This window comes from Lissotriton vulgaris, chromosome 2_1 (genome assembly GCF_964263255.1).
Source record: "Lissotriton vulgaris chromosome 2_1, aLisVul1.2, whole genome shotgun sequence".
NCBI lineage: Eukaryota > Metazoa > Chordata > Amphibia > Caudata > Salamandridae > Lissotriton > Lissotriton vulgaris.
The window spans coordinates 1,776,297,200-1,776,322,447 of NC_141687.1; the positions used below are offsets into that span (position 1 = coordinate 1,776,297,200).

The 25,248-nt window shown below is 43.6% G+C and overlaps 1 protein-coding gene across 1 annotated transcript in view; it reads right to left on the minus strand.

The window, feature by feature from the left end:
• The window catches only part of LOC147733269 (sperm-specific sodium:proton exchanger-like), a 7,973,824-nt gene that overhangs the window by 256,001 nt on the left and 7,692,575 nt on the right, over positions 1–25,248 (minus strand). The window contains exon 23 of the mRNA XM_086956195.1: positions 21,549–21,686. Coding sequence (XP_086812321.1) covers positions 21,549–21,686 — 138 coding nt within the window. The remainder of the gene's footprint in view (positions 1–21,548; positions 21,687–25,248) is intronic.

Here is a 25,248-nt window from a genome sequence, read left to right on the forward strand (position 1 = left end):
CAGAATTGACTATGGCCCACAGGTGCTGCAGGATTCTGACGTGTACCTGTAACTTGATTGCCTTATATGCAAACTATATATCAATTTCCTTTAAAACAAATAATAAACTAATAATTGTAATTTATTTTATAATTTTATAAATATACAATAATTTACAAATAAATATATATATTTTACATACACTTATAAAATCCAATAAAAACATTATTTTATAAATTAAAACATTAAAATATTTAATAGTCTTTACAATTACATTTTGCACTCCACTGAGTACAACAGTAGGGAAAGTGTTAGATAGCAGAGGGGTACAATTTACTATTCCCACTCCAGGGAGTGCAACAGTAGGGAAAGTGTTGGATAGCGGAGGGGTAAAACTTACTATTACCACTCCAGTAAGTGCAACAGTAGGGAAAGTGTTAGTAGCAGAGGGGTACAACCTAATATTCCCACTCCAGTAGGTACACTAGTAAACAAATTGTTGGATAGCGGAGGGGTAAAACTTACTATTCCCACTCCAGTGAGTGCAACAGTAGGGAAAGTGCTAGATAGCGGAAGAGTATAAATTCCAATTCCCACTCAAGTGAGTGCAACAGTAGGGAAAGTGATGGATAGCGGAGGGGCACAACTTAATATTCCCACACCAGTTATGCATCAGGAGGAGAAATGTTGGATAGGGAAGGGGGAAGAATTACTATTCCCATGCCAGTGGGTGCAACAGTAGGGAAAGGTTTGGATAGTGGATGAGTAAAACTTACTTTTTCACTCCTGTGGGTGTAACAGCAGGAAAAGTGTTGGATAGCAGAGAGGAAAACATGACTATTCCCATTGCAGTGGGTGCAATTTTAGGGAAAATGTTGGATAGCGGATGGGTAAAAATTACTATTCCCACTCTGGTGGGTGCAACAGTAGGGAAAGTGTTGTATAGCGGCGCAGTAAACATTCCTATTCCCACTCCAGTGAGTGCAACAATAGGGAAAGTGTTGTATAGTGAACAGGTAAAAATGACTATTCCCAATCCAGTTTGCCCAACAGTAGGGAAAGTGTTGGATAGCGGATGGGTCAAAATTAATAGTTCCACTGCAGTTATTTCAAAATTAAAAGCAAACAAATTAACAACAGCACATAAAATTTTAAAAAACAAAAAATAAAACATATATAAACATTTTAAATATTGTAAAAGATAGAAACTGATTAGAATGTTAAAAAGATCTAACAAAAACCTAGAAAGATTATTTAAAACAATGCAAAAAATATTTTTAAAACAAAAAAAACTAATTTGAATGGAGTTTTTGGAAACAAAAACATTAATTAATAAAAAAATGTAATCCTTGATTTCCTACCCTATAGCACCACACAATTCACAACCCACATTTATTTATTTATTTTAAAAAAGGTACCTCCATAATTAACATAATTAAAAAAAGTTCATTTATTTTTCAAAACAAATAAAAATGAATTTACTCCCTAAACGTTACCCAGATAAAACCAAAACACACACACACCAAATAACAATAAACACTTACCATAAATATTTATCAATTGATACATTAATATTGATAATCAACTAATTAATAATTAATTAAACATAACTTGCTGTCCAACCTCTACCCCAATAAACAAGACAACCCAAACCTAAAAAGCACTAGACAATTTCCATTACTAATTTTACATTAATATATTAATTTCAATAAACAACAACTTATTAATGAACTTAAAATAACTTACTTCCCACCCTTTACACTATGAACACCACAACTTACATCATAACTTAATTACACAATTGCCATATTTTAATTGTAATTAAGGAGCATTAATTAACAAACAATTATAAATTAATTATAAATACATTTCTTCCCACCCTATTCTCCTATCAACTCCACCATTTACTCCAAAAAAAGACACAAGTAACATAATTAATTACAAAGCAATTAATTAATAATAATTAACAACCAATTAATACATATTTAATAATAAAATAACTCCCAAAATAACACTACAAAATATAAATTACATAAATAATAATAATAAAATATAAAATAATAATACATTTATCATAATTAAATTACTTCCCACCCTGTTCCCCTCAAAACCCACTGTTAAAAAAATGACACAATTACCATAATTGCCAACTAATTAATTATTAATTCTCACAATTAACACTCTAAAATCTAAATAAAATAAATACTAATACCTAAAAATGTATAATTAATGCATTATAATTAAATTACTTCCCACCCAATTCCCCTATGGGTGAAGAGGTATTCACATAGGGGAGATATTAGCCCCTTCAGACAAATTGGAGACCCCAGCGGTCTGATTTTGACCACCAGTGGCACAGGTGTTGGTATAGCCTACAGCTCATTGGTTGCCTACGATAGTCAGAGGTAACACTAAAGAGGCTTGGAGGCTGCAGCTGCCATCGGGGGCTAGAGGGGTGTTTAGCTGGGATGATCTCTGTCTACCTGACCTACAGGGTCTGTGGGTGCTGCACCTTTGGCCATGCAGGGAAAGAGAAACAGCCAGTAGCCCATTTGGGCGGGGCAGGTAGAGAAGCAGCTGGAAGCCCCTTTTATGACCACGCAATGAACCAAAGGACTGGAGTTGATGTAGGGCCATGGAAAGGCCCAAGGACTCGCTGTAACTCTGCTGTCCTTAAAGTGATCGATCGTGGAGTCCGCCTTGTCTCCAAAGAGGACATCTCTTGAAAAGCCTGGTGACCTCAGCCAGAAGTGGCGCCCTATGGCCCCTGATGAATCAACCACACTGCCTAGCGAGTCGGTTATGTTCCAGAGATGTTTTAAGTTATCTTGGTAAAGCACTGGTAGAAGTCACTAGTTAAAAACATTCAACATATTTTCCAGAGTTCTTATCTACGCTAAACATTACAACTCTGTAACCAGAATTAAACACAAGTCAAATACGTACTAAATAGCATTTAAAATGCAGGCCTAAAAACGGACTTCCTGGGGGACAATAACGTGAATATTACATGTTTGCTGATTCAAAGTAAGCATGGGATGTTCCATAAAGATAATTATGCTTTATAATTGACCTATTGCATAGGTCTTGCAGCCATATGTTTGAAGTCACTCTGCCATTGATCTTACAATTCCTTGCTCTGATGCGGACTGCAAATCAGAGAGTAATGGCTTCAAGGCACAAGTGGATCGGTAAGTGGCTTCTGATTGCAGAAGGAAATATTGTTAAATTTTTACAAGTAATTTTTAATACTTGTTATTTTATTATGACGTTTAAATGTTTATTGATGTGACTGATACTGAATATGGGGTCAGATGTTTCAACATTTCATTTAGCAAGTCTACATTTGCGATTTTTGCGTCTCGCAATTAGAGACTTGCAAAATGAAGTGTACTAATGTGTCTCAGACACATTAGTGATTCCCATTGGGGTCGCAATTAACCTTCCTCATCACTATTCATGAAGCAGGCAGCAATTTGCGACCAATTGGGAAGGGCAATAACACAGGTATGGTGGCCTGCTTGGGACAGAAGACCACCAAGTCTGTATTTGCTTTTAAATACAGGAACTTTTAATTTTTTTAATGCTGCCAGTTTTCTTTAAGGAAAAAAAAAGAAACGTTTCTGTTTCATTTTTTTAGCTGTCCACTGCCTGCTTATCAAAAAAAAAATAGCTACCATTCCCATTTGCGACTGGCTTACCACCCACTTGAAGTAGGTGCTAAATTGTGATTTTTTTGCAACCGCATTCCGGTCACAAAACAATCGTACATAGTATTGCGACTCACCAGATCTTAATGTGCAATAACCTAGGTGCTGTGGATCTCGCCAGGATGCCCCTTGCACCAGCCCATTTCGCCTGTCAACGCCGCCTAAAACAGACCCACCTACTATCCGTGAAAGTGGGGCGAGGATGTGATGCAATGGCAAGAGCTGCCAACTTTGGTGCAAGGGAATCCCGTTCAAGTCTCAGTGTGGGCTCAACAACCTGTGATTCTCTGCAAATCACTTAGGGGCAGATGTATCAACCAATTTTTTTGTCGCAAACGTTGCGAATCGCAAAAAACATCATTTGCGACTAAAAAATAGTGAAATGGTATGTATGTAAGAATTCGCATCGCAATATAAGTTATCGCAAACATTGAGATTCTTCACGTTGAGAGAACACATTTTCTGCAAGTATAATTGCGATTTCTTATTTTGAGAGGTGTGTTGTTTGCGAAATTCGCAAACCTGAAATCGCAAATCAAGAAATCGCAAAGAGATGTATGAAAAATTCGCAAATTGCGAATTTTGGAAATTCGCATTTATAGAAATCGCAATTAACACCAAGTTCATGCAGGTGGTAACCAGGTTGAAAGTATAAAAAGGAACCCAAAATGCAATGGAAAGTTCCAAAATGGCTGGACTATACCTGATAACCAGGAGGCTGCTGAACATGCACTTGCAGAGAGGAGACAGCGACAGGAGCGAATATTCAGACTGCGCATCACGCTGTTCCAGCAGACTGAAGAGGACATCTATGATAAATACAGACTTCTCCCACACACCATCTTGGACCTCATACATGAATTGAAACCCTTTTTGGAGCACCCAACAGGCAGGACACAATCAATTCCTACCTATGTGGAGGTATTGTGCTCACTGCACCTACTGGCTTCAGGGTCTTTTGAAAGCGTCATAGCAGAGGTTGGTGGGGTTTCCCAGAGTTCTCTTTTGCGCTTCTTTAATGCCTTTTTGGATGCAATGCTGAACAGGCTTCAACATCACATCTACTTTTCAAACACCCAACAGGCCTTGCAAGAAACAAAACTAGATTTTTATCAAATTGCACGTTTTCCCAATGTGATTGGCTGCATTGATGGCACCCATATTGCCATCACACCACCGGCAGCTACAGAACATGTCTTCAGGAATAGAAAAAGCTACCATTCCCTGAACATCCAGATTGTGTGCAATGGCAAATATATAATCAGTGATATTGTGGCCAAATACCCAGGCAGCACACATGACTCCTTCCTTTTCCGACATAGTGGGATTCATGGACGTCTGAGTGCTGGACAGTTTGGAGAGGGATACCTGCTGGGTAAATATATCTCACACATCCATCCTTCCATACATTAGTAAATTGTCAGTGGAACATACACTTACTCTTAGTTTTCTCCCATGCAGGTGACAGTGCCTACGCAGCGCGTGATTATATCGTAACGCCATATTTAAATCCATCAAATGCAAGTGAGAGAAGATACAACAAGGCACACCGGTCAACGCACAGCACCATTGAACACACATTTGGCATTTTAAAAAGCCGCTTCCAGTGCATACACAAAAGTGGAGGTGCATTGCAGTACAGTCCTGAAAAATGTTGTAAGATTGTAACAAGCTGTGCAATGCTACATAACATGGCAATGAGAAAAGGCACAGACATTGAAGTGAGTGACTCAGACACATCTGATGATGATTCCATCCCTCCCCCTGGAAGGGCAATAGCAGGAGTAGGAGCAGCGGCTGGCCGACAGAGACGGTCTGAGATAACACAAAATTACTTTTAGGTAAGAAAAGTAATCTCACAGCATATCTGTGTTTTGCAGGTGCTGTGTTTAATCACAATTCACACACCTTATTTGTGTGATAATCCATGACATGTTACAGCACAGTCATGGTACTGTCCCATTAAGTGAAAGAACAGCCATATGTATAATGAACATAGGGGTAAGAAGTGCAATGCAAATGTTCACTTTCTATGGTGTCGGCTAGGTGCAGGAGAGTGTTCGGATTCCATGGTCTCCAACACAGGTGTAGTAGCAGCACCATGTCTGCCACCTCTGCGCTGCATTACTTGCAATGTTGGAGTTGGATTGTTGCTACTCCTGCTAGAGGTGTCTTCACTGTCTGCAGAAGCCATTAGGGTGCTGGCACTAGAGTTGGCAGTTTGTAATATTTCAACAGCACTTGTCACTTGATCCAGGCCTCTGGCAATATTTTGAGTGCATTGGCTCATCTCCCTTTACATGGGATGCTGCACCTAGTAAAGTTTGATGTCACTGTACGTAGGCGGTTAATGGCCTTTGTATAACTATGCATTCTTCCATGTGCACGATGAGAAACTCTGTTTCTAGATGGCTCTGTGCGCTCAAGTGTCATGCATAATTTGTCAATTGCAGCTGCCATTAACTTCATGCCCTCAACCATGTTTTGCTGATTGTTGTTGACTTTTGTGAGCTGTCTATTAAATGACCGTAGTGCCTTATGTTGTAGGCGCTGCACATCAAGCACATCAAGCACATCCTGTTCCAAACCAGCAAATGCTGTGGGTGTCTCAGGATGAACACTGCTGCTCCTGGATCTCTCAACACTGTATGCTAGTGTTCTTCTTTTGGTTTGATGTTGGACTTGGCTCTCAACAGGGACGACTGTGTCTTGGCCACTGTCTCTTGTATCCCCTTGAAGGTCAATGTCATCATCCAAAGGAGGCAGAGGGGCCACATGTCTGTGCTTCCTGCGCACTATTGGTGTAGACACATTGTCATTACTTGTTTCACCTTCTGCCACAGAGCCTAAATGGACTTGTGAGTCATCTCCCTCTGCGGGATCCCTTGGTGCCCTTGATTGTGCTGTGGATGTAGAGTGAGACATATGAGTTGGCCACACCGCTGGGCAGGAGGAGAATATTCAAGCAGGGCTGCGAGCGCCAGGTGAGGGACAGTGACTCCATTTCCCAGGAGTCCCTGAGCTGAAATCACCTGCACCTGGACGCTCTCCCTGGTTGCCCCGCCCCGACCACCTCATCCCCTTATTGGGGATAGTTGATCCCCGCTGCACGGGAGCGCGTGGGAGCGTCCCGGGAGAAGCCCGGGACAAGGGCGGGCCCTCTAAGGCCTGAAGAGACCTGAAGGGCCTGGACTGGGCCACCACTCCTGCCCGATTCTTCCTTGCCTAAGTGACTATTGGACATAGAAACCGTAAGTCGGCTAAACATCCATTCACAAGACATTGGGTTGTCAGCTGTTATTAACTGTTAAGCATTAAAAGCAGGGGCTTGTCATTTAACTGTCTTTAATACAAAGGTTATTTGAAATTAATATTGGGAGTGTCATGAATTGTCGGGAGACCAGAAGTATGGCTATGGCGGGAGCGAAAAAGTTAACTGGGACTCTGGATGACTTTATTGTTCGCACCCACGCATTGATCGACGAGGGGATAATACTAATGGACAGGAGGGTGTCGCAAGACCTGGCTATGGCCAAGAGATCCTCTCTAGGCCTAATTGCTCAGGCTTGTACGCCTAACCCCGAGTCTCGTCCCAACACCCTTGCAATGGTGCATAACCCTGGGGACACTAGTGATTTTGATGTCTTAAACTCACAACAGGACCTGGAAGCCACCCCCAACCTTAACTTTATAATAGAGAGTGGCCCAGATAGAACCGAGTCAGACAATCCACTCCGGGCAAGTGACATACATCAAAGGGGTTTGAAAGAAGGGGCAATCCCTAAACAAAAGGCAAATAAACCCGCTACCCTCAAGGGGAAGAAAGCGCAAAATGCCCACAACCGAAATAACTCCACTTTAGACCCGCCAATTGTGAATAATAATTCGGCAGTCTGTGTAATCGATACCGGGGGGGTACACTCGACAAATATCGATCTGCCTTTAAGTCTCCCAGATGACACCATTATTGATAAAAGTCTGGAGGAAATCCTCGAACTCAGTGGAGAAGCCACAAACTCAGTTAAACATAGTCAGGATGGGAGCGGGTCAAGTATGTTTAATAATAACAACATTCTGAACATATTAAAATCCCTACTTGAACCCATAGAGGTTAGATTGCGCTGTCTAGAAACCATCCTGAAGAACATCCACAAGGATATAAGTGCCCCTAGCCTTATCTTGAATTCTAAGATATCCCACACTGCCAACACAGCCAATAAGTCATCATTGACCGGTAAAAGTGCCACCGTGGTTAATAACAATGTTTCTAAGAACATTAGCAATACTCCCAATTTGGGAGGCACTAAAGCCAAGGCCACCGAATCAAAACAACCTGAGAAGTCAATCAAACCTAAACCAACTCCACACGTTAAACCAAACAATCTTACTCCGCCGACCCCAAACCCTGACCCGACACTTAGAGTTAAGGCAACGGCCCGTAGAAATATCCATCTTCCCCCAGATAGAACTAGTTACTTACCTGTACACTATGGTTCTCCAGTATTATCTTTCATAGATTCACATGCTTGTATCTTCCCCGTCGTCATGGTGGGAGTCTCCCGGTAAATAATAATCATAGCAGTAGAAGAAAAAACTGCCTGAAACCATAGAGTAGAGAAACCAGAGGGTAACCTCTCCTCCTCATTATGTGGCCCAAACTACAGCCAATCAGCAACCAGCCCCAGCCTACACCATTCCCAGCAGAGCCACCATACCTCAGATTTCCTACCGCCCAAGAGTGAGCTATACAGGAAAACCAGAGATAAAAGGCAGTCTACCTAAAGGAAACGGGGAGGCGGGCGGGCGCATGTGAATCTATGAAAGATAATACTGGAGAACCATAGTGTACAGGTAAGTAACTAGTTCTTTCTCCAGTATTCAATCTTTCATAGATTCACATGCTTGTATCAGATTAGATAGCAGTTCCTGTAGTTAGAGCGTTTCTAGGCTAGACCCCTTTCCTATCTCGGGGCTGTGTGCCATAAATTGCTTCTATTAAAAAAGAACTTTCCACAATACCAAGGCATGATCAATTAAACATTGTCATCATAATTATTTGCGTAAAGAGAAAAGCATATTATACAGTAAAAAGAAATTTGCAGAATACAATTCATAAACATGTACCTTATTTAAAGAGATGTCGCAGGACTGCCTGTCCCACTGCTGCATCTGCTTTCCATTCCGTGTCCAGACAGTAATGCTTGGTGAATGTATGAGCAGTAGACCAGGTTGCTGCTCTACATATGTCTGGAAGGGGTACTCCTGCTAGCAATGCAGAAGACGTCGCCATTTTCCGTGTATCATGGGCACGGACTTTCCTGTCGAGAGGTCTTCCTGCTTTCTCATGACAGAAGCAAATAGCGGAAGCAATCCATCTGGATATGGAGGAACGTGAAAGGGCCAGCCCTTTTCTGACCCCTGAGTAAGCAACAAACAGTTGGTTTGATTTGCGAAAGCTTTTTGTCTTTTCAATGTAAAATTTTAGGCATCTGCCGATATCCAAAGTATGCAAAGCTTTTTCAGCCGCCGTGGATGGGTTCTTAAAATATGTCGGCAGGATGACAGGTTCATTCAGATGAAAATACGAGGGTATTTTAGGCACAAATTTAGGGTTGGTTCTTAGCATCACCTTATCCGGCTTGAATTGAATGAAGGGATCCAATATAGAAAAAGCTTGTATCTCGCTCACTCTTCTGGCAGACGTGAGCGCCAACAGCAAAGCCACCTTCCATGACAAGAATTGTAATTCTGATTTGTGTATGGGTTCGAAGGGAGCTTTCATCAGCTGCGACAATACTGTGTTAAGCTGCCATGAAGGTGGAGGATGCTTGACAGGAGGAAACTTCCTGAACAGCCCTTTCAAGAATTCCTTGATTAGCCTGTTAGACCACAAGGAAGGGCATCCTGGTGATCTTCTATACCTGGAAATTGCAGCCAGATGGACTTTTATAGATGAGTGCGCCAGTCCTGATCTGGCTAAATGCAGTAAATACGGAAGGATTTGCTCAGCCGAGGACGTTAAGGGATGCAGTGCCTTAATCACGCACCAACTACAGAATCGCTTCCATTTTGCCACATATGTCCTGTTGGTAGACAGTGAAACAGAACTTTGCAGTATTTCACGACATTCTGGGGTGATATCTAAGGACCGGAATTCGTGCTCAAAAGGTTCCAAGCAGACAATCTTAGCGAGGTCAGTTGCGGATGAAGTACTTGGCCTCTGTTCATGGAAATCAGATCTCTGGTTATCGGGAGCTGTATTCTCGGTTCTACCGACAACTGCAGAAGCTCCGTATACCAAAACTGCCTCGGCCATGCCGGGGCTATCAGTATTATCTGGCAAGGTTCTGCTCTCATTTTCCTTAGTAGTCTGGGAATTAAGGGAAAAGGAGGGAAGGCATAGGCAAACATCCCTGTCCATCTGAGGTGAAGAGCGTTCCCCCCCGAATCTTGTTGAGGGAACCTGCTGGCATAATGACTGCATTTTTTGTTGCTCTGAGTCGCAAACAGGTCCAGACCTGGTTTGCCCCACACTTTGAAAATCCGATTCAGCTGGATCTGGTTGATTTCCCACTCGTGGCAAATGTCGGATGACCTGCTTAACAGATCCGCTTTTGTGTTGTCCACTCCCGGAACATGTTCTACTTGCAGCGATATTTTCTGACACAATAGCCATTTCCAGATTCTTTGTGCCAGAATCGACAAGGGTTTTGATCTCGTTCCACCCTGTTTGCGCAGGTAAAACATTGTTGTTGTGCTGTCTGTCCGCACCAAGACCGATGAACCTTGGATCCTGGGAAGGAAAGCCTGGAGGCCCAGAAAGACTGCTTCCAATTCCAAGAGGTTGATGTGACGTTTCGCCTCTTGAGGAGACCAAAGGCCCTGAATTTCTAGGTCTTGCAGATGAGCCCCCCAACCTCGCAATGAAGCGTCTGACGTCATGACGTAGCTTGGTGATTGTGGTTCGAATGTGAGGCCCTTTGTTAGGTTGCTCCTGATACCCCACCATGACATTGCCCGCTTGATCTGATTTGTTATGACCAGCTTGTCGTCGAAGGAACCCCGGGCTTGGACCCACTGCTTGTCCAGGGCTTCCTGTAACGGTCTCATTTGCAAATGGCAGTTGGGGATCAGCGGAATGCAAGAGGACATCTTTCCCAGTAATGATTTGAATATCCTGATGGAAGTGAACTTTTTTGCTGCTAGGGATGCAGTCAGATTCAAGATTTTCGTTATCCTTTCCTCTGAAGGGTAAGCTTTCAATTCTTGTGTTTTCAAGATTGCTCCTAAGAACTGTAGAACGCAAGTCGGGACAAAGGATGACTTTTCCTTGTTTATCCGAAGACCTAGACCTTGGAAGAGATCCATGCACTTTTGTAGAGATCTTCGCGTTGCTTGGAACAATGGTCCTTTTATCAACCAGTCGTCCAAGTATGGGAACACCTGTAGACCTTGTTTTCTTAAGTGCGCCGCTATAGGGGCCATGCATTTTGTGAAAACTCTGGGGGCGGATTTCAGTCCGAAAGGTAAAACTCTGAACTGGTAATGGCGCCCCTCCACCATGAATCAAAGATATTTTTTGTGCTTTTCGTGTATCGGAATGTGGAAGTATGCTTCCAGCAGGTCTAGAGAGACCATGTAGTCTCCTTTGCGAAGCAGTAGCAGAATTTCCTGCAAGGATAGCATACGGAAAGAAATCTTTTTTATGTATGTGTTCAGATCTCTGAGGTCCAGCACCTGTCTCCATTTCGATGACTGCTTTTTCCTTATAAGGAAGAAGTGCGAATAAAAACCTGTTCCTCGCTGGTTTGGTGGTACCTCCTCTATCGCTCCTTTCAGAATGAGTGATAAGACCTCTGCTTTGAGAGCCGTTAGGTGTTGATGAACTCTGCAGAGAGGTGGACGATTTGGAGGTTTTTGCGAGAATTCCAGGGTGTGACCCTGTGTAATAATGTCCAATACCCATCTGTCCGATGTTATGGACTGCCAATACGGGAGAAACTGAGAGAGGTAGTGGAACTGGTTGATCTGAAGCGGCAATAGAGGCGCCTGCGGAACATCACTGTCTGCGCCCAGAGTCCTGCTTTCCTCTGGCTGCGGACTTTCTCCTTCCTTGTTGCTGGAAGGAAGTGTTTGAGGACCGATATTGTTGGTTGGAGGAGTACTGACGGTAGCCCTGCTGGTTATACGGTTGGTACCGATTAGATTGATAAGAGGAACGTTGTTGTTGAAAGTGTCCTCTGGATCCTCGACCGCGAAAGAACTGATAACGGCCCTGTTGCAATGATCCCAAGGATCTAGCAGTGTCGGTATCTGCTTTTATCCCCTGTAACGCCTCATCAATCTGTTTTCCAAAGAGGCTTTCTCCATCGAATGGCATATCCAATATCTTAGACTGGACTTCCGGCCGAAAAGACGTAGCCTTGAGCCATCCCTGCCTCCGTAGGGTTATCGCCCCGGCCATTTGGCGAAAAGCTATAGATGATATGTCCATTGCCACATCTATGGACTCCGACGCTGCTCTGGCTCCATCTTGAAGAATGGTAGTTGCCTCCTCTTTCTTGTCCTCCGGAAGGTGCGACAGGAAAGGCGGGATGTCCGACCACATCTGTCTATTGAACCGACTCAGCAGAGCCATTGCGTTGGTAGCTTTGATGGAAGCCGCTGCCATCACCGCAAAGCGTTTTCCTATGCCATCCATCTTCTTGCCCTCCTTATCGGGGGGCGCCACGCATGTGGCCATCGGGTTCTTGGAGCGCTTCTGGGCTGCTTGAGTCACCACCGAGTCTGGACGAGGATGTCCAATAAGGCATGCTGGAGCCTTCTTGTCCAGCCTGGGTATGGATGCTGGGACTGAAGCTGGATTCTTCATCAATTTGAGTCCTTCCTCCCAGATATGCTCAATGATAGGAATAGCTCTTACCGACTTCCTGGAGGACTCCTTAAAGTCATAAAGGAAGCAATCGTTTTCCTTGACTGGCATAGAAAGCTTGAACCTTGTAGCCGCTTTCTCCATCAGGTCATGAAAGCTGGCTATATCCGCTGGAGGAGAACTTGATTGAGGCAAGGGTGACGCCGGAGACGTTGGAGCAATATATTGGTTCCATTCGTCTCCCACTTCCTCGTCCTGAGCAATTTCTCCTTCTTCCTCCTCATGATCAGACTCATTCAGGTCATCACGAATCGTAATTACGTTTTGAACCTCCTTCCGAGGAGGGGGAGGTGGTTGAGTTATAGGCGCCTCTTTAACAGGTTGAGAGCTTTTCTCAGAGGCCGCAGGAGCATTATCATCTGGAAAACGACGATAATAGTTGTCTATCATACTCCTTAAGTCGGATATTAAAGAGATTGGCACCGACATTGTCTCATCTCGCGCAGGCGTATCCACTTCTTCCTCATCATCATCATAGTGATAGGCCTGGTGGAAAGACTCATATCTCATTTGGCCCCTGACCGGCCGGTCTGTAAAGGCATAGTCCTCCTGTTGATCTTCCTCATCAGTGTCCTGATGCTTAATATGGAGCTGCGAAGGACTGTACGCCGCTCCAAAAGATCCTTCCTCCTCCGATTCCTGGCCATCTAGAATGGTGGAAGGTAGCAGAGGTGATATCTTTGGCGTTGAAAATTCTCCTTTTCTGCTCGTCAACCCCCCCGTCGACGGAGCAATCCTTTTAACAGAAATGTAAGTTGACGTTATTTTCGTTGGAGAAGACATCTTCAGAGACTTAATCGCCGTCGACGGGGTCGTCGACGGGGTCGTCGACGGGATCGTCGACGGGGTCGTCGACGGGATGCTCGTCGACGAAGATCTTGCCGTCGACGAAGACTTAACACTCACCGTCGACGGAGTCGTCGTTGTCATCGTCGTCGACGAAGCTGTCGACGTCGAAATTGTCGTCGTCGTCGTCGTCGACGGACTGGTCCTCGTCGTCGACGGAACGGTCGTCGCCGCCGTCGTCGACGGAATGGTCTTTGCCACCGTCGTCGACGATCTCGTCGTCGATCTGACTGGATTTTTAACAGATTTCGTCAACAGAAGTGACGACGGAGCCTTCTTTTCTGAGGAAGGCTTGAGAGGAGTTGGAGGGAGTGCAATAGAAGGTTCACCTTCCTTAGATTTTCCTGCTTTTTGCCTCACATCTCCCTTTTCCTCAGAGGACCCTCTTAACTTCTTAGAGGTGTGTCCCTTGGCTTCTCCTTCAGATTCAGAGTCATGAACCTTCCTTTTCTGAAGCCATAATAGGAGGCGCCCTTCCCTATCCCTCAGAGTCTTGGGAGGGAAGTTCTGGCAGTACTTGCAGTCCTTAGGGATATGCTTGGGGTACAGGCAGTACAAGCATTCCTTGTGAGGATCCTCGGAAAAAAGTCTGGCCTTGCCACAGGATCTGCAAGCTCTGAAAAGACTCTTCTTAGAGCTTTCAGACATCATGACTGAAGCAATTCTAACAAGAAAAGACAGTACCTGATTCCAACTGACAAAGGTCAAAAGTTCAGTGAAGAGAGAGAAAATACTGAGCAGAGCTCAGGGAGACTCCTTCTCACACGAAGGCGGTTAGAAATCTGAGGTATGGTGGCTCTGCTGGGAATGGTGTAGGCTGGGGCTGGTTGCTGATTGGCTGTAGTTTGGGCCACATAATGAGGAGGAGAGGTTACCCTCTGGTTTCTCTACTCTATGGTTTCAGGCAGTTTTTTCTTCTACTGCTATGATTATTATTTACCGGGAGACTCCCACCATGACGACGGGGAAGATACAAGCATGTGAATCTATGAAAGATTGAATACTGGAGAAGCTTGCCCCTACATAGTGATTCTTACTGGAGTCACTGAAATTTCATCTTCTGAAATAGAATCCCATCAGGCTTTAAAAAATAAAGTGTGCCACTGGCTCGCCAAAAATCATCCCTTACCGCCAAATATGCCAAGTAACATCCTAATGGTGGAGAGAACCCCATGGGTGGGAGGGAATAGAAAAAACTTACAAGGGGATTGCGTGGTGGTCACTTTTGAGAACACACAGGTGGTAGAATTTATTTGTAGAGGGTCCCCTAGATATCAAGCAAGCACTGTCACCGCTAGGCCCCTCTCTTATTTCTACTTACCTGGGAACCAGTCAGATAATAGATGGAGTTGGTTAAGGGGCCCACATAAGCAAAAAGCAACCCAGAGGTTTAACACCCCATGGGAGGTACACCCTACGGGCTGGGATGAAGTTGGTGATGAGGGCTGGAACCAGGTCAGGAGAAGAAGAGGAAGACTGTTTCAAGGGGGGTTTGCGGCAGGGCCCTATAACAGTCACCCATCCTTTCACCATCAGCCTGTTCATGGATATGACAACCTTTTTAATTTCCCGATTGCTCATCGTTATGATTGTCTGTCAACCCTGGACTGGGTCGACTGACAAAGACAGGTCTCACCAGTTACACAGAGGCCCAACAGCAACTCCACCACCTCTTTGCAAATGGAAAAGAGCATTCTGGACGGGCAGATGTTAAACCCAATTTCCACTCATGGCAAGGGTGCGGAAGGTGGGGCACTACTGAAAACAAAAATAGATGGGGCTTGCGGTGGCCGGGACATCACTATGGCAACATGGAACATCGCGGGTCTCAAAAACAAAGTGGATGATCCGATTTGGCGGGACTTAATAGGATCTATGGACCTAATAGCTATGCAGGAGACCTGGAACACCGAAAATTTATTGACTGTGGATGGGTTTACCACCTTTTTTTTACCAGCTGTTGGGTCAACGAGGGGGCGAGCTAGAGGGGGATTGGTAACCCTAATTTCTGCCAAAATCCCTGGGACACACACGCAAATAGCTACTGGCTGCCCTTATTGTCTTGCTGTTTTAATTTCTCATAGGAGTTACCACAATGTCTTGGCTATAAATTTTTATAACTCATTTGATAGGGACAGTCCAGTTAGTAATTTGATGATGTTAAGTGCTTTTCTGGTTGATTTTAAAGAGTCTGCAGAGCATGACTGTACCATCCGGTTGATGGGAGACTTTAATATTCACGGTTGTCAGGAAAAATGCCCCCCCAATGTGTTATTTGGTACCCCGGATGAAGAAAACACCCACTTTGAACATTCAGAGCAGGGTATCTTCTTCGAAATAATGTTGGCTGAAAATGGGTTTATCCTGCCTAAGGGGTGCGAGGGGGATATCCCTACCTTCATAGGTCATGGTAGTGGCTCCGTGATTGATTATATATTCCTCAGCAGCGCTAATGGAGTCCAAATTAGCAGCTATTCAGTTCTAAGGTCCCATTTTTGTGATCATAACCCTGTGGTTTTAAAAGTAAAGAACATATTTGTTATTAAGGATAGCTGCGCAAACTTGGTAGATAAACATGATATGCGGTTGACAGATCAAGCTCGCAGAATCAAATGGTGCAAGCTAATCCCAGAAGAGTTTTTTTGTAACCTCTGTCTTAGCAGCAGGGATGAGTTAATGTTGTGTATGGATGATCGAGCTGGGGATGGTGAAGTAATGGAGGCGTATAAAAAGGTCTGCCTCGACATTCTCTTTAACCTGACTCGTCAGGGTAAATGTAGAACACAAGGGAAGGAAGGCTGGTTCGACAAAAATTGTTCAGCGGCCAACCGTAAACTTGAATTTGCACTTAAGTCCGACCCAGTAGACAGACGGCTTGTGGCTATCCTCAGGAAAGAATACAAGACCACAATTGAAAGAAGGCGGCGTGAAATTAGAGAGGACGCCTGGGCTGATCTGACCTCTATAGATGTTTTAAAAAGTAGCGCTAAGTTTTGGGCGGTGGTAAATCAACCTTACTTCTCGGATTCCAGTAATAATGAATTGGACTGTGGAATCCAAGAAGAGCGATGGCATATGCACTTTAGTTCTGTTTATGAAGGAGAGACCCTGGCGGCAGATGGTATGACCGCCTTCCCCCAATCGCCTTATACCCTAATTGTGAATGAGGAGGAGGTGGCAGTAGCCATCGGCATGATGACCAGCAATAAAGCCCCTGGTCCAGATGGCGTTCCCTCTGATCTTTTTAAAGTTGATACTTTATTTTGGTCCAAAGTTTTAGCCAATGTTTTTAATAGAGTTTCTAAGACAGGCATACCTGAGTCATGGACACAGTCGGTCATTGTACCCATTTATAAAAAAGGGGACCGGGGGGATCCTGGCAATTATCGACCCATATCCCTTATTGATTCTGCAGTCAAGGTTTTAGGGAGAGTAGTTTTAGGTAAATTGACTACTTGGTTAGAGGAGACTAATACACTTTCCCCTCTACAGTACGGATTTCGAAAGGGGCGCAGTACTATTGACCAAAGTCTAAACTTACAGCTGCTTATCGGGAAGTACACCCTAGCTAAGCAAGGGTCATTGTTTATCGCTTTTATGGATCTGTCCTCGGCAATCGACCGAGTGAACAGATCCAAATTGTGGGGTCAGCTCCTTAACATCGGAATAGACCCTAACATAGTATATTTCCTAGCAGACCTCCATAGGGACCTCACAGCAACGGTCCGTTACGATAGAAAGGGGAACTGCACGGAAAAAATTTGTATTATTAATGGTGTGAGACAGGGGTGCATTCATGGCCAAGGCTCCACGTGGCATCCCCAAATGGTGGAGAAAAAAACATCCTTGGCACGCTCGATCTCGGCGGTGCTGAGCTTCTCCCGTAAATTAGGGGTGAAGCCCATTGAGGCAGTACTAAAAGTATATGCTGCCAAATGTACCGCCATCGCCATGTACGGGGCCGATCTGTGGGGCTTTAGGCCAGTCACATCGCTTCAGGTTACAGAGGACAATTTTTTAAAAACACTTCTTTCCCTCCCAAGATCCACTGCAAGCTACATAGTCCACCAGGAATGTGGCGTGGGCTACCTGGAGGATAAAATTGCCATGGCCCCCCTATTAAAATGGCTGGCAGTCTGGCTAAACCCAGAGCTCGAGGTAAATCATGAAATTCTAAAAGATTGTTTATTGCTGGATCACTGGGAAAAGATCCCCTGGTTGAAGTATGTGCGACAAAATGTGAAAAGCTGGGACGGCCCGAATTGTTCGATAAACCTTTAAGCTTGGTGAAAGGGGATTTGAAATGGGTCAAGAATACTTTTTTGCTGAACAGAGGAATGGACAGAGAGGGCAGGGAGCTGCTAAAACCCTCTGTTAGGACCCACCAGCTGATTGTTTCACTCGGCCCCGAACCTGAACTGTACCTTAAAGTTGTGAATAATGCCAATCATAGGTACTTGCTAACGAGGTTCCGACTGAACAAAATTCATCTTTTAATTTCTGGCCGCCCTGTCTGGACCAGGAGCATGGACTTAGATATATGCAATTGCGATGGCTGCTCACTCATGGACACTGCTCATTTTTTTGTTCTTTTGTGATCACTTTAAGGGTATTAGATTAAAATTTATTATACCACTGTTAAAAGGAAAAGGCTTTAGGCAAGTGAAGCCAGCTTTGTTGTACCTACAACTTTTGACAGAAATATGGGTCATTTACAACGTGGCAAAATTCTTAACTATAGCAGTGAGACTGGGCAAAAAGATCGCTTGGTCTTAGTGGACTCTCCATAAATATCAACTACTGTATGAATTCCCTAATCAGTTTATCAATGTTTATGCTGTTGTTTTTAAATTCTTGCCACCATGTACTGCATATGTTAGGGGGCATCCCCTGTTTTGTATTTATGTTGTATTTTATTACCGAATATGTAGCCTGGTGACTTGTGGACCTTTTAATGCTTGTACACTTTTATGGTTTTTGTGATTTAAACCGAATAAAGTATCTTTTGAACTTTGAACTTTGACATATGAGTTTGTGTTTTGTTCTGCAACTTGGTAAAAACAAAGCTTTCTGTTTTGAACTTCTGACAATCCTGACACTCTCATTTTGACTACCAACAACACCACAATTTGGGCCAGTGTTTCATTGCTGCCAGATAAAAACTATCCTTCGTAGACTACAACTCCTATGATGCATTTCTATATGTATGTTATGCAGTGTACCAGGGCTTCCAAATTCCTTTGCACTACTTACATGTATCTAAACTGTGTGCATGCATCACCTAGAAAATTTTGACTTTGTCACATGATTCTTACCATGAGCACTTGGAGTAGGGTCAGGTGTGTCAAAATGGGACACTCCACTGACACTCTCAGGCAGGAGAGTGGCCTCCACAAGTTCTTCATGTGGTCTAGGTTGCTCTGCTATCGAAGTTCCACCTCCTGTCTTGTGTGCCTCCTTTATCCTTTCAGCCACCCTTTCTTTGGATCTCTGGCGCATGTCATTCCATCTTTTCCTCAGTTCTTCGATGGTACGGGTGGTGACTGCCACAGCATTCACCTTTTGTTGGATATCCAGCCATATCTTCCTTTTTCTGGATTCAGGTACTTTCAAAGCTTTTTTTCCAAAAAGCTGTTCATGGCTGCACACCATCTCCTCTATTAAGATTTCCTGCTCCTTTTCTGAAAACGTATGCTTTCTTTTTCTCTTTTCACCAGCCATGCCCTCCTGTGTGCTCTGGGACTCCATTTCACAGCTAGAAGGTCTGTTCAGCCTCCACACTCTCCACACTGGGTGTAGCTCAGGCAAGCAGGTGCAGGTGTCAATCCCTCTTCCTGGTTGTGATGTCATCAACCTGCTCCTGCTTTGCAGATTCCTGTTTTTTGTGATTTCTTAATTAGCCAATTTCGCAATTTAAGAAATCGCAAAGGATTCTGAGAATTTTTTGCGATTTTTAAGAAATCGCTAAAAAATCAAATTTTTTTACGTACATCCCGTTTTGCAAATCTGCAACTGCGAATCGCATAATTTCAGAATTATAGTTTTGCAAGACGAAATCTTGATACATCTGCCCCTTAATCTCCCCATGCCTATCCTAAATGTCCTTAAATAGTGCTCACGAAAAGCACCTGTTTTGATAGTTAAGTGTCGGTGCTGAGCACCGGAATCCACCGGCTCAAATTAAGCACAGCAACTCACTATTACGAAGGAGCATCTTGGCACACCCCTTGCTAATAGTGACTGGCAAACCCTATTTTGGGAGTCAGTAATAAGTTACCAACTCGCAAATGGAGTTTTGTACATTTAAAAATGCTTTTCTTGCAGTCACAACAGGCCCGATTCTGAGAATTGGGCCGTTTGCAAGCTGAGAAAAGTTTTGTACATCTGGCCCATGATTTTTTATATTATGTATTTTTATAATCATTTGGGTTTATGGATGTTTACCTAATAAACAATGTTATTGAAATTAAAGGAAAGCAGATGCTCATTCAGGTATTCTTGGGATCAGAAATTATTTATATGCAGCAAAATTGGTATTTTCAACTACCTAATTTTTATGTGTCTGTACAGCTAATAGCTAAAACTTTAAAAGATTGGATTTGAACTGAGGGGCATAATTACAAGAGAAGTGACGGAGTGCAACATTAGCCTTTTCGCCTTACTGCCGCACTCCAGCACTTCTGAAACACAAGGCTGCACCATATTTACAACAATATGGTGCAGTCCTGCGTTTCCTCCTGCACTGAGCTAAATTTATCTGCCTAGCGCCAATGCAGGCCCCCTTGCACCATAGTGCAAGGGTGTTTGCTTTACAGAGGAAGAAATCCTTCCTGCACATAAACTATCTTTAAATGGCGTGTTGTAATGCAGCATAGATAGGAGTTGCAAAATGTCTTTTTTTATGATTGTTTATGTGTAGGAAGGGACCCCATCCTGTACATAAACAATCAATGGCATTTGACTGTATTCATGTACACTGCACAATGCAGCTCACATGGAAACAGCAAAAATAAGGAGACATTAAACACTTCTTCCTGTTGCCCCAGGGTAAGGCAAGATTTTCCTGGTCTCACTTTGATGCTGCCCTATATTCACAGCACCCTGGTAAATATCAGGTAGCCTCAAAATCAATGGGTGTTGAGGAAGAACACCCCCGCAACATCCATTGCTCTCCCCTTTCACGCTAAGGGCCTGATTACGATGTCGGTAGGAAAGGATTTGAATGGCATTCGGATTTGCCTGAACCGTGACAGAACCCATCGTAATTAGTCAGAAAGAAATATTTCCGGCTGACCAATTACGATGGAAAGGTAACCGTTCAGACATTCCGAATCGGTCGAAGCCGAATAGTACAGCTCTATGGACCACATTTCTGACAAACATATCATGATGTCGTATTCGGATAGCCATTCCGACTCAGACTGTCCGACACAAAATGGCTGTCAAAAACTGACTTTGGGGGGCCCAAGCGTGCCCCCCTTCATCCTGAGGTCTCGGGTTGGGGCCCTGGGGGTACCCAAGGGACCCCTCTGTAGAACTATGTACAGTTTGACAGGAACCATGGGGTGCAAGGTTTTAAAAATCACCCCTTTTTCAAATGGGAGCCTCTGCTGTCAGTCAGAACACAGGACCCCATTGAAGTCAATGGGAGACCTTCCGAATGGTGTTCGGAAGCATCATAATCGGTCAGTCGGAACCTCCCACCATGAGTTAGTCGGAACCGATTCTGACAATGATTGGGAGATTTAGTTTCCGAGCGTAATCATAATCAGGCCCCAAGTATAGCATGAAAGGGTGTCTTATTTACAATGTAGCTTTAAGCCATGTTGGTGGCTTAACGCTTCCTTGTAAATAAGGCAAACCCCCTATCGCCACCACAAATTCATGAAAAGTGACATTGTGGTGGTGAAAGGGGCATATACATATGCCCCTAATTTGTTTTGTTTTCACATTTTCCTGGTTGATCATTCAATGGGAAGGATTCGACATTTGGAGAAAAAGAACTTGCCATGTACATCATGCTTTCTTCAACAGATTGATAATTAACCATGTAGTAATACTTTATCACAGCAGTGTCATACCTGGTAAGCAGGGTGTTCCTTGAAAGTGTTCAAAGCAGTACGGGTTGCAACTGCTAGCCATATCTTATATTCTAAGGAAGGATATTCCAGAAAAGCATCAAAGGCTTCAAACAGTTCATTTATTCCAATAAAGCAGGTCTGAAATGTGCAAAACATATAATCAATAAAAAGATATTAGAAAGACTCTTATTACTATACTAGAGTAACCAGTTGTTGCATTACAAGCCTGAATAGCTTAATAACGTTGGAGCCTATTCACTAACTGCAATTTGTAGTTCATAAAGTAGTCCTACATTAGTACTAAAAAACGTCCAAAAAAGCTATTCACAAATTTATGGGTGGAGACCTCTGCCTCCACCTCTCCTATATCTTCCAGTTTTCTGCACTGATAGATATGCGTTTCAGTAGTAAATGTGGAAAGAAAAGGAGGATTGGTTCCTAAATGGGAGGAGGTGTTTCGGGAAAATTTGGGATGATTAACATTTGTGGACTAACTTTTTTTAAACAAAAAAAACATGCCAGTCTGGCACTGTACTAGGAATGGTATACGGTGGAATATACACACATAGGTACATCACTGAAGTAAATTTTTGAGGAAGAGCATTCAAGGAGATAGTTTATCATAAGATAGCTGACTACACATACTCATTGGTGTATCTGGCCCAGATGTACTAAGGGCTTGCATTTCCCTTGTGCGACAAAAAATGATGTAATGGGCAAAGTAAGCCCTAAAGTGAGATTTACTGTGCCACGCTAAGCCAGTTTGTGTGGCTTTGCAAGGCATAGTAAATATGGAGCAACGGAAGGTAGTGCAAATTGGTTCCTTGCATTACTCTGCATTTTGTGGGTGGAGCATGGGTGTTTTCACCGTTTTTGGTGCATTCTCAGATTTACTAACAACAGTAAACCTGGGAATGTTTCAAATAGCTATGGCTTCCCAGGGGAGGTGTAACAAGGTAGAAAGAGGAAAAAAGCTTTAGAGGATTGCTATAGTGCAGGAATGTGCCAATCCTGATTTGCAACAGGAGCCCCCTTGCACCATGGTGTAATGAGGGAAAATATGTTTATTTTTCCTCATTTTGTACTCCTTTCAAAGTGCTGCATTCCGCAGCAAACGTAAAACATGAAAAAAGCCATGGTTCAAAGATATCTGCGTTGGCACTTGGAAGCCATTAGTTCACCAACAAAGTTAGAGAGAGAGCAGAAATGCACAATATCCAAGTAGATATGGCACATTCTTGTGGTCTCCATTTGACGCAGTGCAGCAAGTTGTCTTGTTACTAAATCTACTCATGATCCATTTATAGAGATCACTAAACCGAAGCTGGATGTGTATGGTCCATAAATTACAATTGCAAAGAGTTCCTCTTAAAGGGATAAACTAAGCAAGAATTTTATAGTGAGCAGACCCGCAGAGGACACATTACAGAGGGGAGGACTGTTAAGGTGTAGGAACTATAAGGCTTGTAGGTAATGACCATAGAACGGAATTTGAGACAGAAATTGGAGAGAGAAAAGTTTTCAATACATTTTTGACCTGTACTTCGGATAATGTAATGCCGGGAGTTCTATAAGAGTGCATCACCTGGACTGAGTTACGAGTACTGGATGCACTCAGAGTGGTTAAAAAAAGAGAGAGAGAAACAGGTCAATACTTTTTTCTTTCACATTTGAGCACTTATCTTTGTTAAAACCTCACGTTTTCCCACCACCGGTCCTGATGAATGCCCGTAAGTCCTAAACCCAGGCAGATAGAGGCAGAAACATGTCGACCTTTTTTTAATAATACCCCCACAACTCCCCCCCTTTTTTAACCACTTTGAGTGCATCCAGTACTCGTAACTCAGTCCAGGTGATGCACTCTTATAGAGTTTACGGGACCAACAACCAAGTACAATAAAGAATCAGAACTCCCGGCTGTTGTGTCTTTTTAACAGAACCCCTATCACTGGCTCACTACTGCGTCAACCATGGGTAAGAACCTCCTGGTGGAGGCTGCATAAACCAAAATTAGACCTAATGATTATGCACACACGTGATCCATACGCGGAGAACCAAGATATACCGCTTCAGATACCACCATACCCATCACGTGCACGAGGGCCTTTTTTTACTGGGACATCCTCATTCCTGCATACCTAATGGTTGAGCAGGACAAGTGATCCATTCCCCTTTGATGATTAAATGCTATTTTGGAAAGTGAATAGATCCACAATCCATCTCCCTCACCCTTGATTAGAAGACTCCATCAGTGGCAAGCACCTTTCCTCAGGCATGCACCCTGTTGAGTTTGAATAATTATTCTATCCCCTACTACTGAGAGTATATTTCCTAAGGTAAGATGGCTGCGTAGTTAGTACATTAATTTTCATATATTTAATTGCATACATTTTTTTTTCGGACAAATACTACACATTGTACTTACAATAAGTATTTTCTGTATACTTCCTTACAATGTTGCTAGTTGTTTGAGTATGGTCAAATTCTGTCAATGGTTTTATTTTTATTTTTGTAATAATACTTTATTGAAATAAAGAGAGCAGAGTCAACATTTAATAGTAGTACGATATATAGCAGAATCAATACAATGGGCATTATACAGTAAAACATAGCTTATCAAGGATTATTTCGACGCAAGGGTCCAGCCCTGTCCATGGCCATGTCGGCTGTGGGGGGAACTACAGACCTCACCCCTGTATGTGTTCCAGTGTCCCCATTTCTTGTCCCATTTTGGGGAAAATCCCCTGAGTTTATACACAGTCTTCTCAGCGAGCATACATCTGTCCATTTCAGCTAACCATCCAACAAATAGAGGCCATTGAGAGGCGCCCCAATGCATCCCCACTGCACTTTTTACAAGCAGGTATCCCAGAGCCACCCATTGAAGCTCAACTTCCATCAGGTCTGTGGTGCCCCATATGTTGAGGATCCCCCTATTAGGTGACAGAGGGATGGGCTTCCCCAGTGCGTCTTTCATTTTGCGGTTCGCTCTCTCCCATAACTGCTGAATCACAGGACAGTCCCACAGGATGTGATAATAGGAGCCAGTCAGTCAACATCCTCGGAGACATATGTCGTCAGGACGTCTGCCTATCCTAGCTAAGAGGGGAGCACACATGTAGGATCTACGTAAGACTTTCAGCTGGACCAACCGGAAGCAATGATTGTTTGCCGTTTCCCTGGGGGACATCAATGCTGTCTGCCATTCCTCATCCTCTAGGTGTCCCACGTCCCCCTGCCACCTATCACGTAGGGTCTGGAAGGGGTCAGGCATGTTGTTACATAGTTTGCGATAGGTCCATGATATAGCCTTTGTCTGGAAGGGTTCTGAAAGCAGTTTGTCCTTAAGGGGTGAGGCCTCCGGGAGGGAGGAAAGATCAGATATGTTCGTGAGAATAGCATGTTTGATTTGGAGGTATTGAAAGGCCTCACCCTGAATAAGAGTGTGTTTCTGTTGGAGGTCGGTGAAAGTCAGCAATTTCGCCTTGTGGATAAGGTCTCCCAGTGTGGCTATACCTATGGTGTCCCACTTATCAAAGCTCAGTTGGTAACAAAGGGAGCCGAGTTTCTGTGTTGCCCATAGTGGCATAGCCCTAGTAAACATGCCTGCCCACCCCATACTTTTATTGGCACGGTGCCACATAGCTATTGTTTGTGTCATGTGTCCCACGTATCGACTACGAGAAATGTTACTGTATAG